The sequence below is a fragment of the Magnolia sinica genome, chromosome 2 (assembly GCF_029962835.1).
Source record: "Magnolia sinica isolate HGM2019 chromosome 2, MsV1, whole genome shotgun sequence".
Taxonomy (NCBI): Eukaryota; Viridiplantae; Streptophyta; class Magnoliopsida; order Magnoliales; family Magnoliaceae; genus Magnolia; species Magnolia sinica.
In genome coordinates, this window is record NC_080574.1 from 6,407,743 (window position 1) to 6,423,730 (window position 15,988).

The 15,988-nt window shown below is 40.3% G+C and overlaps 2 protein-coding genes across 2 annotated transcripts; both read left to right on the forward strand.

Annotated features, from left to right (window-relative positions):
* LOC131233039 (elongation factor 1-alpha-like) lies at nt 1-1,824 on the forward strand. The gene is made up of 2 exons (XM_058229608.1): nt 1-462; nt 671-1,824. Exons 1-2 carry the CDS (start codon nt 1-3, stop codon nt 1,550-1,552), a joined length of 1,344 nt encoding a protein of 447 aa, XP_058085591.1. The 3' UTR covers nt 1,553-1,824.
* A 7,143-nt stretch (nt 1,825-8,967) lies between these two features.
* Nucleotides 8,968-15,104, forward strand: LOC131233044 (uncharacterized). The gene is made up of 5 exons (XM_058229615.1): nt 8,968-9,432; nt 11,493-11,617; nt 13,141-13,455; nt 13,552-13,721; nt 14,245-15,104. Exons 1-5 carry the CDS (start codon nt 8,983-8,985, stop codon nt 14,658-14,660), a joined length of 1,476 nt encoding a protein of 491 aa, XP_058085598.1. The 5' UTR covers nt 8,968-8,982; the 3' UTR covers nt 14,661-15,104.
* Nucleotides 15,105-15,988: the final 884 nt, after the last annotated feature.

Sequence of the window (15,988 nt, forward strand, 5' to 3'; positions counted from 1 at the left end):
ATGGGTAAGGAGAAGGTTCATATCAACATTGTGGTCATTGGCCATGTTGACTCTGGGAAATCGACTACCACAGGGCATCTCATCTACAAGCTCGGAGGCATTGACAAGCGTGTCATCGAGAGGTTTGAGAAGGAAGCTGCTGAGATGAACAAGAGGTCATTCAAGTATGCCTGGGTGCTTGACAAGCTAAAGGCTGAGCGTGAACGTGGTATCACCATTGATATTGCTCTGTGGAAGTTTGAGACTACCAAGTATTACTGCACTGTGATTGATGCTCCTGGTCATCGTGACTTCATTAAAAACATGATCACGGGAACATCCCAGGCTGACTGTGCTGTCCTCATCATTGATTCCACCACTGGTGGTTTTGAAGCTGGAATTTCAAAGGATGGCCAAACCCGTGAGCATGCATTGCTCGCCTTTACTCTGGGAGTCAAACAAATGATATGCTGCTGCAACAAGGTAAATTATTTTGCCATTTAAATGTGTTCCTGCTAAAGTCCCGTTTAAATTTGTTCTTTCTATTTGATTCTCATGAATGGTTTGGTAAATTTGATAATGAATTTTCATTGTCAAATCCGTTGATTCCTCAACTCGTCCAACCTGTTTTCACTTCATTGCCTTCACACTTAGGGATGACCACTGTGTTTCATGTTTAAATTTTTTACAGATGGATGCTACAACCCCCAAGTATTCAAAGGCAAGGTACGATGAAATTGTAAAGGAAGTCTCTTCCTACCTAAAGAAAGTTGGCTACAACCCAGAAAAGATCCCCTTCGTCCCTATTTCAGGCTTTGAGGGTGACAACATGATTGAGAGATCCACCAACCTCGACTGGTACAAAGGTCCAACTCTCCTTGATGCCCTGGACATGATCCAGGAGCCCAAGCGCCCCTCAGACAAGCCTCTCCGCCTTCCCCTCCAGGACGTCTACAAGATTGGAGGTATTGGGACTGTCCCCGTTGGCCGCGTTGAGACTGGAGTCCTCAAACCAGGCATGGTTGTCACTTTTGGCCCCACTGGACTCACCACTGAAGTCAAGTCTGTGGAGATGCACCATGAGTCTCTCCAAGAGGCTCACCCTGGTGACAATGTTGGCTTCAATGTTAAGAATGTCGCTGTCAAGGATCTGAAGCGTGGGTTTGTCGCCTCGAATTCCAAGGATGACCCTGCTAAGGAGGCAGCCAACTTCACCTCTCAGGTCATCATCATGAATCACCCAGGACAGATCGGAAATGGTTATGCCCCTGTGCTTGATTGTCACACCTCACACATAGCGGTCAAGTTCGCAGAGATATTGACCAAGATCGATAGACGATCGGGGAAGGAGCTGGAGAAGGAGCCCAAGTTCTTGAAGAATGGTGATGCTGGCTTTGTGAAGATGATTCCTACCAAGCAAATGGTTGTGGAGACCTTCTCAGAGTATCCCCCTCTGGGTCGTTTTGCTGTCAGGGACATGAGGCAGACTGTTGCTGTTGGTGTCATCAAGAGTGTGGAGAAGAAGGATCCTTCTGGTGCCAAGGTCACCAAATCGGCAGTAAAGAAGAAGTGAAACGCGAAGAGCTGTGTATCAGCTGGGTTGGTTGTCGTCATTAGTAATAGTGTTTTGTTCCGTTGCTGTGGTCTTGAGTCTATAGGCAGCTCGGTATCGAGTGGTTGGATGCAGAACTGGGTGCTCGACCGACGGTGGCGGAGGTAAGTGTCAGTTTCTGTTGTGTCATTTTCGGGTTATCGACTTTTGGAAATACTGTTCATCTCTCTCATGGATTTAAGTTTTGGTTTGAATTGAGTAAATTAATAAATTTATGCAATAGTGCTTGCTTATCTGAGGCTTTCTTTATTATTTTTATGTTGAGGTTAAGTCGGTGTGTTTATGTTTGTTTTTTCAAGTATCCTGTTCATTGAATTTTTGGTATGTTTGGAAGGGCTAGTGCGAACTTCCAATATGATCTGGTTTCATACTTTGTGATGGCCCTGCTGGTGAGGTTTTGAAGTATCATCCGATACTGGTAGTTATTGTGTTGGTCACCGATCTCTTACGCCCACCTAAGATGATGTTGGGAAGTAAGAGAGCATAGAAGTGGAAAATTTTCTATTTTGATCTCATGTTAGTTATTGAGGTCTTCTTGAATTGCAACACACCCTCTTGGCATTATTTGACGCTTTTGTTGTACTTTATGCTTTTACAATGCTTGGTATTTTCATCTCTCACCAAGTCAGCTCAGCTATGTAATCAAGAACCAGGAAAGTTCATTTTACTTGGTTTAAGAGAGCACAATCTCTGAAACCCGCACTTGCTAATGTGTTAAAACTCTGTGAAACCTGTGGTCTTCAACAGGTATTCCTACCCTTTAGGTTTTATGTTTTATACAATCAAAGGTATAGCTCTTCATCAATACCATTCATCATGAAAAATGGGTCTTACCTCTTTGATTTCATAGGTAACGTGTTCAGCTTTTTATTGATTCTTGGGAAAGTGGATTGCCTATGTTTGACTGGACTAGAGAATGCAATAATCTTTCGAGGTCAGTGTGGCTCTCCCGGGTATTCTGATTGATGTTGCCCTTTGAATCTCACTGGATTGAATTATTGTGTTTTGGCCAAACAACTTGGATCATGAGCCCTAGTTGCTGGTGGAATTCTTGGGAGGATCTAGATTGGTTGGGACTGCTCTGCTGTCTGTCTCTATCCGGTCATATGTAGCCTGTCAATTCACGGCTCAATCTGCATATGCAATGTCAGCATGTATTATCCTCATTTTTCATGGGCGTGCCTGGTCGCAGATGTCTTAAAAAGTTTGGATGGAGCTTGGGTGCAGGGTATACTTGGTGTAATGGTGAATGCATTGAGGCTGGGGCATAAAAATCTGACTAATCGGCCTATCATATTAAATTACAACAACAGGAATGAGTTAAAATACAACTAGTTCTTTTATTCTTCCCTGATGAAATCATCCATCCGGGTCTCACTCATTTCTACTCTGCCCACCGTCAGTGGTAGGAAACGAGTGGATGGTCCACATGATTTAACTGTCGGTTGTTTCTTATCCAATGACACAAGGGGGTTTTAAAGTTGTCCAAGAAAAATACAAGCACGCCCATAAATTGTACAGTTGCACATCCAATAATCATAGCTCATTTTCAACCATCGAAATAGTGGTACCTGCTGCAGAGGGCATGGTTGGGTCGGGTGTAGAATCATCAAGCAGACAACATTCGTCGGAAGACATTTAGAGCAATGGTATTTGGAGTGAGAAATTATCAGCTCATTTTTTGCACAGGCTATATATATGTTCGACGTTGAGACTGTTCATTTGCTATTTCCAGCATTCAGCATACCATGGTCCAAAAATTTCCTCTCTTTAGTACCTTTAATTGGTGGCAAAGAAATGGATACTAAACGGGAATGGCATTCAGCTCTTATTTACTAGCGGTTAATATAGTCCATTCAAAGCAGATTTTAGTGGCTCCGTGCTGGATTTGGATTATAGTACTTGCCCAACATGCCCATTCAACGGTAGATTTTTGGTCAATAAATATTGAGCCCAAAACGCCTATTCAACTGGAGATCTTCTGTCGAACAGTCTTGGTCTAAGAGCCATGGGGCCATTTCACAAACCCAAGCCATTTTAAAAACCGGGGAGGAATCCGAGGATGTATGCATTGATAACATAACTGCACATAACGGTTACACAATTGTATGATTTTTAGGAATTCAAATATTTCAAATATCTCAGCTATCACAACAAAACTATAGCCGTTTGTTATTCTGTGTGATTCTATTAGATGGTTGTACAAATTCCATGGAGACTCTCTCTCTCTCTCTCTCTCTCTCTCTCTCTCTCTCTCCCTGATCAAACTGTCCATCAGTTTTCGATCACATCCTTGGGTCCTTAACTTGTACAAGAAATGGTAATCTAGACCATTGGTCTTATGGGCCTTTACAGTAGATGGAGCTTTGCTAAAGCTCTCAACTGACCGCACCCTGATCGCCTGCAAAACCTAGATCTCGTGGATTCGGTCTGTATTCTTATGGATCCAAACTTTACTCATTCTTCTGATGAGTCTGCTTATTTTGTGGTTCAGACCTCACCCGGACCTGATCCAGATTTAAGAGGGTTGGATGTGAGGCCAAAAATACAGACCCTAGTTGATTGTATTTGGGTCCATGGATCCAAACCCAACACATTTATTGGATGAGTCTGCTTATTTTGGCTCGTACTTGAACCATACCCGATCCAGATTTTAAGGGGGTTGATCATATCTGGATCTCCTCTCAACCAACCCAACTTGACCACCTTAAAGGCCTGTTCGGGGTGAGGGATTCGTGGTAGGGTCTCCCCTTGTTTGTCTTTTGTTGGGATGTTTCATGAATTTCAAATCCATACCACTGTAAATCCATTGTTTTGGGGTCGTTTGGCACCATGGATTTGAGGGGATTTGAAATCCCCGGGTTGTTTGGTACCGTAAAGTAAATGGGGTTTCAAATCCACTCAAATAGGGGGTTTGAAATCAATGGTGAGAGCTTGGATGCATCTAAAATCCTTTCAAGTGTTGCATGTGTAACATGTATGTCGGTGTACTATTATTCTATTGGGCACATGACCCACTAATGATATCCCAAAATAATTAGATTATCAATTGCATCACTATAATTACTTTAATATGATGATCAACACGGTCCAAACATTGTCCATGTAAATCAATGGTTAAAAATCATTGGTTAGTTACTCGGACATGATCTTCGCTTGTGACCCATCCGAGACTTGGAATTTGAAATCTTCTGTAAAAGCTTAGATTACATCTAAAATCCTTTCAACAATTGCATGTGTAACATGTTTGTTACTAGTGATATCCCAAAACACTTAGATTATCAATCACATCACTATAATTAGTTTAATAGGATGATCAACACCATCTAAACATTGTTCATGTAAATCAATGGTTAAAAGTTGTCGGTTAGTCACTTGGATATGATCTTGTGCTTGTGGCGCATTTGAGACGTTGAATTTCATCAGGGCAAAGTATATATTTCAACACAACCATTGTGTCAAATATTACATACAGTCATTGATTAAAGATATTAAAGTTGATTTAGTAATTAAATTCAAACCCTTGTAAATATGCTATTCACTGATTAAAGATATTAAAGTTGATTTTAAATTCAAACCCTTGTAAATATGCTATGTATGGCTATTTTAGATTAAAGTTGATTCCAAATTAAGGGTGCCAAACACAACATGAGGATTTGAAATCCAAGGGGTTCGGAATCCAGGGGTTCCTAATCCACACTAGTAAACATGCCCTAAATCTCGAATAAGAGATGCTCCAGTGCTCTCTTACTAGCATTGGAATGCTTAGACAGTCAAATCAATTGATCTAGATTGTTCATTAGGGTCGGTGTACATTTCACGGGTCACCATACAAATCTCTCACTATTCTAACAAATACTGACCATATGATCAATGGTATGTAATATGGACGGTCAAGAGAATTTACAAAAAAATGGACCAATCAACATTTTGATCCATCTATCTGTTAGGGCCAATCATGGACTGATTATGATTCTAAAGAAGCACTTTTGTTAGGCAATGGTAACCATCCCATCCATGGCTTAAAAGTTTGATGACTCTATAAAATAAGATCAAATCAAAGATGGTTTGGATCATTGGATCGGTATGATTTTTCTAAAATAGTCTAAAAAATGTGTTCTAGACCTAATGGACTGTTTAGATGGATTGAATGGACTATCCAAGTGAACTGCTGCAGCTGGAGCACTATAAATTATATATGCCCAGAGAACACTTGAGCATTTCTTCTCAACAGAGCAAGAGGTTTTATCCAATGCGTCATGACACATTATAAAGGAAAATTCAGTGCCGTCGCTTCACCGATGACTCCATGTACGCCGGATTTCTCTCTCCCAAATGGATTACGTTAACGTGTGGAACTTCTCCAGAGCCCGGAATGATTTATATTTTATATCCACACTATCGATCAATTTTTACGGATCATTCCCGGGCATGAGCCCAACAATGAGGAACATCCAAAGCTCAAGTGGGCCACACTACATAAAGCAGCTGGGATTGAATGAATACTGTTGAAACCTTCCTAGGGTGACCTGGATGAAGGAAAAACACAAATATCAACTTGATCAGAGCCTTCTGTGGCCCCAAGAAGTTTTCAACAGCAGGTGTCCATTTCCCAAATGTTTTTATATTGTGGCCCACTTAAGCCTTGGATCTGCCTCTTTATTGTTTCATTCTCTAAAATGGTATGGAAACAATGGATGGACGGTGTGGATCTGATAAATACATTAGGGTCATGTAAGTTTCACATGTCAACATCCACGAGCGGATTAAGTTATACCCCGGCTTCATGCAAGACAGTTCTGCCCTTACCGTGGTGCCCACTCTGATGTGTGTGTTCTATATCTATCCCGTCCATCCATTTTTCCAATAATTTTAGGGCATGATCCCAAAAATTAAGAAAATCCAATTATCAGGTGGACCATATTTCAGGAAACAGTGGTGAATTTTATTTTATTTTTAATTATTATTATTATTATTTGGGTTGGCTTGTTAGTAAGCAGCCCACTATCAGTCCGAGCCAACCCCACTGGGGATACGATGGTGATTGAACACTCTATCATTAAAATTTTCTTAGGGAACACCCTAATGCTTCTGTACTTTTTATTTGCCATCTAATATATTGATAAGTTACCGTAGTTTTTAATGAACAGAAAAAGCAAATATCAGCTTGATCCATAACTTTTGTGGCTCATTAATGGTCAATCACCAATGTTTCTTATAGCATGGGCCACCTAATAATTGTAACTACTTCACTTTTTAGATAATGTCTAAACACAATATGGAGAAATAGATGGATGGCGTGGATATAGAATACACACATTAAGGTGGGCCTCCTGGTAACAGCTGCACCATCTTAAGCAAGGTATGGGGTTTCTTGACGCCTTAAATTTACCCGGGATGATGTATTTCTTTGATCCACACTGTTCATTCATTTTTTTCAGATCATTATAAGATATATCTCAAAAGCAATGAAGATCCAAAGGTTAAGTTGACTACACCACTGAAAACATTAGGAATAAATGATATTGTTGGAAACTTCTTAAGGCTAACCAAGGCTATAGCCAAGTTGTTATTTCTATTTTAAGTGTTTACTTTCATCTTAAGTAAGTGTGAACTTATGAATAGTTTAAATGGAAAATAAGCCTCACACTTAGCCTTAGGAAAGTTTCAAAGTAGTTTAATCAATCCCCACTACTTTTCCTGAGGTGTCATCAACCTGAACTTTGTATGTATTTCATTTTTTCGGTTCCTGATCTAGAATTATTTGTAAAAATTGATGGACAATGTAAATCTAACAAAAAAATTAGTGTGACTGAAAAAGCTTCAAAGCTTCACATTGAAAAGTAAAAATATTACGCAAACTTTGTATATAAAATACAACTTCTCTCAAAAAGTGTTTCGGAGGCAAAATGGAAATCTCAAAATTTTGAATATTTTTGATTTTTTTAAAAACCGCAAATCTCAACAAAAGATGGCCGTTGTCTAATGCTTTTTGGTCAGCCAAGACATTGGACCAAATGCGTGTCAGAAAGAGAGCGTGCAATCAAATAATTAGTTAGCAGTGACATGCTTGAAGGCACGTGACGGCATATGATTAACCATGGTTAGCTAACGACCGACTGAAAATACGTAGATGATGAGGAACCGTCAATCAGATAGACGTATATGAACCATCAAAAGAAAATGACCGATGGCATATATTCGATATAGAATTCCGATGGTCAGTTGTTTGATTCACAGTGGGCTCCCTTTGATGAGTGGCCCTGATATCAGAGAGCCGCGCCGGTCAGCACGTGTAGTGCTTTCCACGGGCTGGGCTGATGGGCTCTCCGACTAAGACGGGGGTTTGATATTAGGCCTGAGCGGTCCAAGCCAGCCCCGAGCCCGTCGGACCAGTCCGGCATTTGACTACCTATCCGCACCGTACTCGTGCGAATCGCTTTTAGGATTCGTTGAAGCGGGCGCGGATTGGGTACTTCCCTGCCCGTCTCGAGATAGGGACAGGCTAGGGATCTGAGGGTCACTGTAATGTATGGATTTTATCCACACCGTCCATGCATTTTTCCATGTCATTTTAGATTGGGATTACAAAAATTAGGCAGATCCAAGGTTCAAGTGGGCTACACCACAGGAAGCAGCGGTGTTAGTGACATCTACCGTTGAAAACTTTTTATGGCCCACCTTGATGTTTATTTTTCATCCAACCTATTCATAAGGTTATAGAGACCTCGATGAAGGTAAAACAAAAAATCAGCTTGATTCAAAACTTTTGTTGCACTCAAGAAGTTTTCAACGATAAGAGTTTTTCGTGGTACAGTTGAGAATTGGATATGCCTCATTTCTCGGCCCAAGCCTTAAAATGACATGGAAAAATGAATAGACGGGGTGGATAAAATCCAAACATCACATTGGCCCTCAGAGTCCTAGCCTGTCTCTATCTCGGGACGGGCGGTGAAGTACCCGGACGCTGATTTCCTGCAAAAGCCTTTCGAAGTTCCTGCGCAAGGATTATCGTTGGGGCAATGCGATGTTTATGTGAAATCCAACCCGTTCATCCGTTTTTCGAGATCATTTTAGGATATTCGACCAAAAATAAGGTGGAACCAAAACACAAATGGGCCACACGAGAGGAAACAATGAGGATTTAGCATCCACCGTTGAAATATTTATATAGCCAGAAAAGTTTTGTATCGGTGTAAGTTTCGGTGTTTTCACTTCATCCTAGTGAAAATAACCATATGAATAGTTTGGATGATATATAAACATCAACGTGGAGCTTAGGAAGTTTTCAACGGTAGGAATTCCTTTCCCCACTCTTTCATCTTATATGGCCCATTTGAGTTTCGGATCCTCCTCATTTTTTGTTGCATGTCGTACAATAATCTCGAAAAATGGATGGACGGGTTGGATTTCTCATAAACATTACAGTTGACCCACCTTGCATCCCACCGCAGGAACTTACCGCGAAAGGCTTTCGCAGGAAATCTGCGTCCGGAGTATCGAATCCGCGCCCGGTTGAAGCAAGACTCCAAAAGAGGAAGAAAGAGGTGATAATATTCCGTTTGGTTAAGGAAGAAGAAAAAGCGATGGTTCGTAAGAAGAAAGAAAAGAAGAGTAAGAAGAAGAGGAAGATAAGCTCTGATCAGATCTCTGCTCTGAAATCCATCCATGAATGGGTTTCTCTCGATTATCCTCCTCCGCCGCCCTCGGATGATGATTTTCAGGTGCCAAAAATCCATAATTTATCGGAGCCTTTGGTCTTTGATCTGCACTCCCATTCCACCTGCAGCGATGGCTTTTTGTCGCCTTCCGCTCTCGTCCAGAGAGCCCATAGAAATGGGGTCTGTCAATCATCCCTTCATCTTTTCCTTCTCTTTTTTGGTTTCTTATTCTTGCTGCTGATTTTCTGAAATGGTTTCTTCACAGATTTGCTTTTGATGCGCTTCTGTTCTTTTACGTATTTTTAATTGAATATCTGATTTTGTTGCGCTTTTGTTCTTTTATTTTTTTAATTTGAATATCTGATTTTGGTGCCATCCAAAAAAAAAAAAACAAAAAAAAAAAGGACTGAAGAGTCTGTATACTACAAATGGTTAAAAAAAATAGAAGTTTCTATTCTACCGAAGGTTTGAAGTCTTGATCACGACAGCGGGCCCCTGAATCTGTTACAAGTATGCCGATATTATGATCAATTTTATTATTTCTAATGTATAATGTTAACATATGTCAGGTGTTTTCAATCAAAATTTCAGGTGATATATCACCGTTTTCGGCCAATCGACTGATATTAACAAGAGAGAGTAGTGTATCTAATACCATAATAGCACTACAAATTTATTTAATTTACTAGTAATGTCTTTATTACTTCAATTGAGCTTAATTAATTAAGTAATTAGTAATTAGCAACCATGTGTTTGTTGTTGCAGTGCACGCTGTTAGTTCCTTACTGCTATCTTACTACCATTTTTTCCATTTCATAGCATAATCCGTCCTTCGAAAGAGGCTCCATGGAGCTTCATTTGTCAATTGCCATTTGAATCTTTATGCCACTAATGGATCTCATTAAACAAGTCATGTGGAGCCCTTGCCATTGCTGGTGATTCTATCAATGGCCATCGATGCCGGATTTTTGAGGTCACTGCCAACCAATCCACTCATCTAAGTGATAATGATATACAACTTATACTTGAGAGTTGTAGTTGATCAGGTGGTAGATTGGGCCGCCCTTGATAATTTAATTTGGATAATTCTTAAATAAATAAACTATACACCACACGTGATTCACAAATTGCAAGCCAACTGAACATGGGAATTATAGTTTCTGAGAATCACAATGCCCTACCTTAGGAGGTTACCTGAAATAAGAAATTATAATTGTCAGCAATTACAATAACCATGCATTGCAAGACCTGGTAATTGAAATATCCAGGGCATCCAAATGCCCGCAATCCAAAAGACCCTCTAGTGTTTTCGGTGTCAGATGATGTAGATGCTGATGCACCTATGTCACACCTTACCCCAGCAATCTTTTTTGTATATGATTTAAAAATCGGATTCTTGTGCTGGTTCACTGTCACTTGTTCGACATCTTCTCCAATCCCTCGTCTCCTTGATTTAACTACCAAGGCCCTGTTTGGTAGATACCAAAAAATGAGTTGATCTCATTTTACTTAATATAGCTATGTGAGATCTTGATCTCTAGTACATAATGAGTTCAAGTAAATATTTATCATGTATTAGAGATTTAGAGATCAAGATCTTTAATACATAATTACTATTAGCGGCTGTTTGGGGTGAGAGATTTGGGCCAAGAATTTGTGGAATCCATGGATTCAAATCTCCCCTATTTGTCTTTTGTTGAGGATCTACCAAATCCGTTGATTTCCCAAATCCACACCTCCATAAATCCATGGATTTGTGGAAAATCCAAATCTCCAAAAAACTAAAGACTATGCAAATCCTCAAAATGAGACTCCTGTAAAAGCAAAAAAAGTTAGTTCCTTAATTCCTTTGCAGTAATTGCCCCACCACCACAGTAAATGCTTTCCAAATCCATGGATTTGTCGTTTGATTACCAAACAGTCGAGTTTAGAATTTGCCCAACCCAAATCCAATGCAAATCCATGAATTTGACAATTTCATGGATTTTCCAAATTCACACTCATTTCCTTGATCCCAAACAGGGCCTTGACTAAAATGAGATGAACTCATTTTTAGACATCTACCAAACAGGGTCTAAATAAGCTGAAGACCTCTGCATTCCTCTTCTTCTGATTGCTAAAACCTGCTTGTCTTAAACTGCAATAATTGTTACATGAAGCGTCATGGTTATGATATCAGTTCTTCCTAGCGAGTTAGATGAATTTTGGTGAATGATTGAATTGTGTTGTGTTCAGAGCAGGTGAAAGTACTTGCTTTAACAGACCATGACACCATGGCTGGCATACCAGAGGCTGTCAAAGCTGCTCTTAAGTTTGGCATCAGGATAATTCCCGGGGTTGAAATAAGTACAGTATATTTTCCAAGGTATTCTTTCCAATCCAAGTACTTCAACCATATCAATGACTGCATGTCATTTCTTTCTTTCTTTTTCTTTTTAATTGATGACTGGATGATATTGCTAAGCCTTTCCAACTATTTTAATTTTGGTTCATGATGGTGTGCCAATATTGAGAGCTGCAAATAGTGATATTTATTCCATTAGGAGGTACCAAGGTTCAAAAATCAATTTTGGAGGGCTAAATCGGCCACTGCTGAAACTGGGTTGTATAGCCGGAATTGGCTTATATTGCCGATACAGGCTGATACATTCAGTCTTGTTATATCTACATCAGATGGCTAGGATATCTAGATGATTTTGATTTTAGACATATACCATCCACACTGTGTCCCACAAGTATAGACAGTTCAGATAGCTGTATATTAGTGTCACATGTGAAAAGGACGAGTCATCACCATCCAATTGTCCTTTTCGACAAACAAGTATCAATGAATTAGAGTCTAGGATTGCTTACTGGTTTGACCTTGGAACCTTGACTTGGAAACAATGGTTTCCACATTTAGTCGGTTTAATTTGAGTTAACGTATGCCGCGTGTACAACTTTTGAGTCCACGCACACCAAATGTCATATTCTACTAGAGTACCAAACTATCCCCTCAAAACTCGAAATCACACCCAGTTGTCAGCAAGCTATCATCAGGAAATGGTAGATGATGTACAGCTGTCACGAACAGGGAAACTGCAGCTCATGTACACGCCACCACATTATGTACTTTGTGAGGTGATCATGATGTATGTGTGGAATCCAAACTGTTCATCATGCGTGGTCCACCATGCAAATAAGATGACCCAAAAATAAAGCTGATGCAAAACTTAGGCGGGCCACACTAAATTAAACAATGTGAAAATGTGCCTCAAGCTTATAAATACAAGTGGCGTGGCCCACCCAGGTTTTGGATAAGCCTGATACTTCTGGAATCCCTTAGTCTTGATAGTCTCACCTTGTGAACCGTTTGGACGGGTAGATAAACACAGGTGGGCCCAAAAATGGTTGATGTTTCTATTTTGGGAATTCTCCCCCATTGTTTTAACTTTTGTGGCCTACCAAGTTGATTTTTTGCCTAAAATTTGGTCTAGGGATTGGCAATATATAGGCGCACCTGGTAATCAGAATAAATCTTGGATAAACATCATGCATGGCCCCCAAAAAACCTGTCCTTAAGTTCAACCCTCCTATTGCACACCTGCACGCCAGGTCAACTCAGTCCACTCAGCTGAGTCGCACCAATGTGGATGAGTTGGGGCCAAGTAGGGGAGGATACATATGAATTGGGGGGTGACTCCTGTTGTTGGTTGCCAATACCAGTACATATTGGGTGATGCACTGATTTCGAATGATACTTTAAACCTTGGTTAGGACCTGTCAGTTGTTTCCTTTGTTCGCAACCTTGCAATTGGGTGTCTTGCTTGTGATACGTTCTAATGCTAGCAGAGGAATGTGCTATGCAGTGTACTTAAGATTTCAATCAGGAATGTGTTTGTTTAACAGGGGAGAGTCTGGAGCTGAGGAATATGTTCACATCCTTGCATATTATGGTTGTTGTGGTCCTGCAAGCTTTGAGGAACTAGAGCATTGTCTGGCCAATATAAGGGATGGGCGTTACCTCCGTGCAAAGAATATGCTAACGAAGCTAAACAACCTCAGAATGCCTTTAAAATGGGAACATGTAATGAAGATAGCGGGCAACGGAGTGGCTCCAGGGAGGTTGCATGTTGCCCGTGCCATGGTTGAAGCTGGCCACGTGGAGAATGTGAAGCAAGCTTTTAACCGATATCTATATGATGGTGGACCTGCTTATGCTTCGTAAGAATCACAGGCCTAGAGCTCTTCAAAATTTTTTGGGGGTAATATCCAAAAGTGCTATTTGTTTTAATACAGGTTGTTGTTGCTTTCATGCAGGGGTAGCGAGCCTCTTGCAGAGGAAGTAGTTCAAATGATATGTCGGACTGGGGGTGTGGCAGCTTTGGCTCATCCATGGGCATTGAAGAACCCTGTTGCGGTTATCAGGAGCTTGAAAACTGCTGGGCTTCATGCTATGGAGGTTTACCGAAGCGATGGAAAAGTGGAAGGTATTATATTTACAAGTGGTTTCTCTCTCTCTCTCTCTCTCTCTCTCTCTCTCTCTCTCTCTCTCTCTCTCTCTCTCTCTCTCTCATCCTTAGTTAAGGATATGATGGGAAGTGCCTCCAGAAATGGGGGTGGGTGGTATGCTTTTTTACTGAAAAAATGCTTGTTTCAGGGAGTACCTGGAGGCTCTGATAGGAAGGAAAGGTTATTTTGGGGGTGTAATGGTGGGGGGAAAACAACCACCTTCTCATTCTGCTTTGTTTGTGCAACCCCACATGAGCAGTTCAAAACAAAGTCACCCACCATCATATCCTACCAAAAATCAATTTTGGGGTGCAACCAAAGGCAACCAAAATAATTTTCTTGACTATCTTTCTCCAGAGAAACTGGTTGCATGATTTTCTCCATAGATTGTTTTTTCCCCTCCCATCTTTCATTTTCTTGAGTCGAAAAATCTTTATGTTCTGTTGCATTCTTGTTTTGTAATAAATTTCTATTTCTTGTCTGTCTTTCACTGATCAACAGGATTCAGTGACTTGGCTAATGATTATGATCTTCTAAAGCTTGGAGGATCGGATTATCACGGAAGAGGTGGTCACGATGAATCTGATTTGGGAAGTATTAATCTTCCAGTTTTAGTCATCCATGAATTCCTTAAGCTGGCGCGACCTATTTGGTGCAATGCTATGAAGGATATCCTACTAAGTTTTGCCGAAGAGCCATCTAATTCAAACCTAGAGAAAATTTTGAGGTTCGGTAGAATAAAGAACCTTAATGCGGACATAACCTTACACCACAGCGAAGACGTTGTTGACCTGTGCCTGTCATCTTGGTTAACGGACGAGGAAAGGCAGGCCGTTGAATTTGAGGCTCTTAGGCAGAAGCTTTCTCATACTGCCATTGATCAGGGAGGTTTCCAGATGTCTGTAACAAGTAGATGATCTTTTATTTTATTATTATTTTGACGTTCGTTGTGTCCAGTTTTCCCTTCTTTTTTTTTTTTCCCTTTCCGTTTTACCTGATGAGTCATTGCTAGACCAACTTTTGAGTACCATTATAAATGTGGGAATTAGATGAGAAGTTTCTGAATTTGGTTCACTCAAATTTACTGTTATCTGAGGGAACACAAGATGTAGCTTGACTTTGCATTCCGTTCTTTCATTGATGGGAGTTGGTACTTGTTCCTTGGCTCTTGAGCCACAACTTTGAAGGGAATGTCTCTATCATTTGGGGCTTGTGTAGTTGTTATTTATGTATTGTGGTCAAGCTTGAGTCCTAGCAAGTATAGTGCAAGGCTCACAATATATTATTCTTGGGTTCAACTCACAAGGGAAAAAGATACACTTTTCCATTTCAAAAGAATTGGATTTATGTAATGATTGATATGTTGCCACTGTGCCTTGTGTGATATGTAGCACCTAGGTTATTGTTATTTTGTTTGAACCAAAACCAATATATGCACAAAGCATCTTGAGACTGCAACAGCATCTTGTCTATACCATCCTAAAACCAAAATCAGTCCATATGGTGGGATGTTTTTCACTCCAGATGTTTGTGGTTCCTTTATAAATTCATTTGAGCAATTTATTTCTTTTTATGAACGCTGCTTTTGCAATTTCAGGTTTTCCTTTCTTAATGCGGGTAATATTATGTATTCAAGATTTTTGCACAAGTGCTTTTCTATTTTTAATTTGGAGGAGGCTCGGGTTTCTCACATGATTGACATGTCGTTGGGTGATGATTGGAGCTGTCCATTCATTTGGCGGTCCGTTCTTCCCAATTTCCCAATTTCACAAAAGGTTTGGAAACTGATGCTTCATAGCTAAGCCTTTTTATCAAAAATTTCTTCTCACTCTTGGTAACTTTCCAGTTCATGCAGGATGCCAAGGGCTATCAACTATGAAGGAGCAAAAGTTAGGCTAGAGCACAAGGGTGGTGGAGCTGTGGAACATTTAAAAAAGAAAAGAAAAAAAGAGTAAGTCTTTTGGTCCATCTTTGAAAAGAGAAACCAATGAAATATTCGAAGAAGGGATGGTGGAATTGGTAACCTGGGAAATGAAGCTTCCGGGTTTCTTTGATGATTTGACTTGAACTTGGAGTTTTGGAGTGTGCTACTGACTGGGTCCTATGTGTTTGCTCAATAGTTGTGCTTTTCTAGATTGCTCTTGTTCGTTATGTATCTTTTAGTCTCTTAAAGAAAAAGAAAACACTGCATTTTGGGAGTCATCTGATACAGTTGTAGACGTGGCATATTGATGTAGAGCGGGTC